Raw genomic sequence first — 1,605 nt, 5'->3', positions numbered from 1 at the left:
TTATTTATTTATTTATTTATTTTTTATTATTATTATTATTATTATTATACAACTTTATTAGTGCTAGTGGAGCTAGAATGAGCTTGTGAGCCTTGTGAGAGGTGTAAAAGGTAAAATGTAAATGTCTCTTTGTTGAGACTGCTAACAACTCATATGCATCTGAAATTAGACACAACTCCACATCTTGTTTTTATAAGAGTGCTTCGGTTTTTTCATGAAAATGTTTTTTTTCATTTATTTAAGTTTTTATTTACACGTTTCACCCCATTATTTACAGTAAATATTATATAAACGCGTATGATCAGATGGGCCATGTGAAATTGGTCCTTATGTCGACCTGTACTTCCAACTTTGCGCATGCGTGTTTCTTATTCTGTCAGACAGCAGCAGCCAGTAAACATGGCTGGTGTTGGTTTCCGACGGTTGGCCCTCGCTCTCTCCAAAAGGAAAGGGCCCGGCATTTCAGCCCTGCTTTCGGGATGTAGAGCGGGTCAGTAGTGTGTTAGCTGTTTTATTGTGCGGTGTGATGAGTTTCTGTGGAGATGCGTATCAAAATTTAAAGTTAAAGCCTCGAATGGACATAACCTTGACATGCTAATGTTAGCTTGTGCTAGCTATGGAGCGATTCTGAATGAGCGTGAAGGCGGACAGAATAACATTGTTGTTTCTTCATTTCATTCGCTTTAGAGCTTTATAACTTAGACCTTGTTTATTTACATTGGCATTTATTGGTGTTTCAGCCTCTGGTGTGTCAAAGGATAGTCTACCTGGTCCGTACCCGAATACCCCAGAAGAGAGAGCCGCTGCTGCAAAGAAGTACAATATAAGGATTGAGGACTATGAACCATATCCTGACAAAGGAGAGGGGTGAGCTTTACTTTGAAAAAAAAACACATTAATCCTTTTAAATGCACTTTTGCACGCAGCACATTCTTAGTTATTTTTCCCTAATACAGACAGCATTTACTCAGAAAAAATACAGAAGTTATTGCATGGATAATCATTTGTTATCATTATGTCTTGGTAGATTTGGTGACTATCCAAAGCTACCAGATAGATCTCAGCATGAGAGAGACCCCTGGTACCAATGGGACCACCCTGACCTGAGGAGGAACTGGGGAGAGCCGGTAAGATACTGATGAGTTTATTTCTTGCTACTGGAATTATTCATGTTTGTATAGTGTATTACATGTATTTTTCTGGGACTATGTACAAAAACATTGAGAAGAGCGAAGAGATGCTTTGTACCAGACTTAAAAATAAAAAAATTATTACAGTATGATATTGCCTATGACTGTTAATCAGCGATTGTTTCCTGTCCATATTTAGATGCACTGGGATTTTGACATGTACATCAGGAACCGTGTGGATACATCTCCCAGTCCTGTGTCCTGGTCAACAATGTGCAAACATCTGTTTGGTTTCATCGGCCTCATGCTGTTCCTGTTCTACGTTGGGGAGAAAATGCCATCCTACCAACCTGTGGTAAGTACAGGTCAAGGCCTCAAGCTCACCACGCTGGCTTGGGAAATTAGTAACACAGGATCTGGGCCAGACAAAAACAATTGATGAAATTTTAATATCTTATACCTCTTTTTTTTTTTT

General features: G+C 38.8%; 1 protein-coding gene across 1 annotated transcript; it reads left to right on the top strand.

The window, feature by feature from the left end:
* Positions 1-357: 357 nt before the first annotated feature.
* Positions 358-1,595, top strand: LOC111668501 (NADH dehydrogenase [ubiquinone] 1 beta subcomplex subunit 8, mitochondrial-like). Its single transcript, XM_023424550.2, has 4 exons — positions 358-490; positions 741-867; positions 1,028-1,127; positions 1,330-1,595. Exons 1-4 carry the CDS (start codon positions 358-360, stop codon positions 1,567-1,569), a joined length of 600 nt encoding a protein of 199 aa, XP_023280318.2. The 3' UTR covers positions 1,570-1,595.
* Positions 1,596-1,605: the final 10 nt, after the last annotated feature.

The sequence above is a fragment of the Seriola lalandi genome, unplaced genomic scaffold (assembly GCF_002814215.2).
Source record: "Seriola lalandi dorsalis isolate HSWRI2012SDOR001 ecotype SW California unplaced genomic scaffold, Sedor1 jcf7180002004108, whole genome shotgun sequence".
Taxonomy (NCBI): Eukaryota; Metazoa; Chordata; class Actinopteri; order Carangiformes; family Carangidae; genus Seriola; species Seriola lalandi.
This window is presented reverse-complemented; position numbering and strand designations above follow the sequence as displayed.

What these genes read in the sequence shown, in the direction of transcription:
- LOC111668501 (XM_023424550.2), top strand. Translation starts at nt 358, where the DNA reads ATGCGTGTTTCTTATTCTGTCAGACAGCAGCAGCCAGTAAACATGGCT. An exon ending in TATCCTGACAAAGGAGAGGG is followed by an intron (nt 868 to 1,027) that starts GTGAGCTTTACT and finishes ATGTCTTGGTAG; the next exon opens with ATTTGGTGACTATCCAAAGC. An exon ending in GGAGGAACTGGGGAGAGCCG is followed by an intron (nt 1,128 to 1,329) that starts GTAAGATACTGA and finishes GTCCATATTTAG; the next exon opens with ATGCACTGGGATTTTGACAT.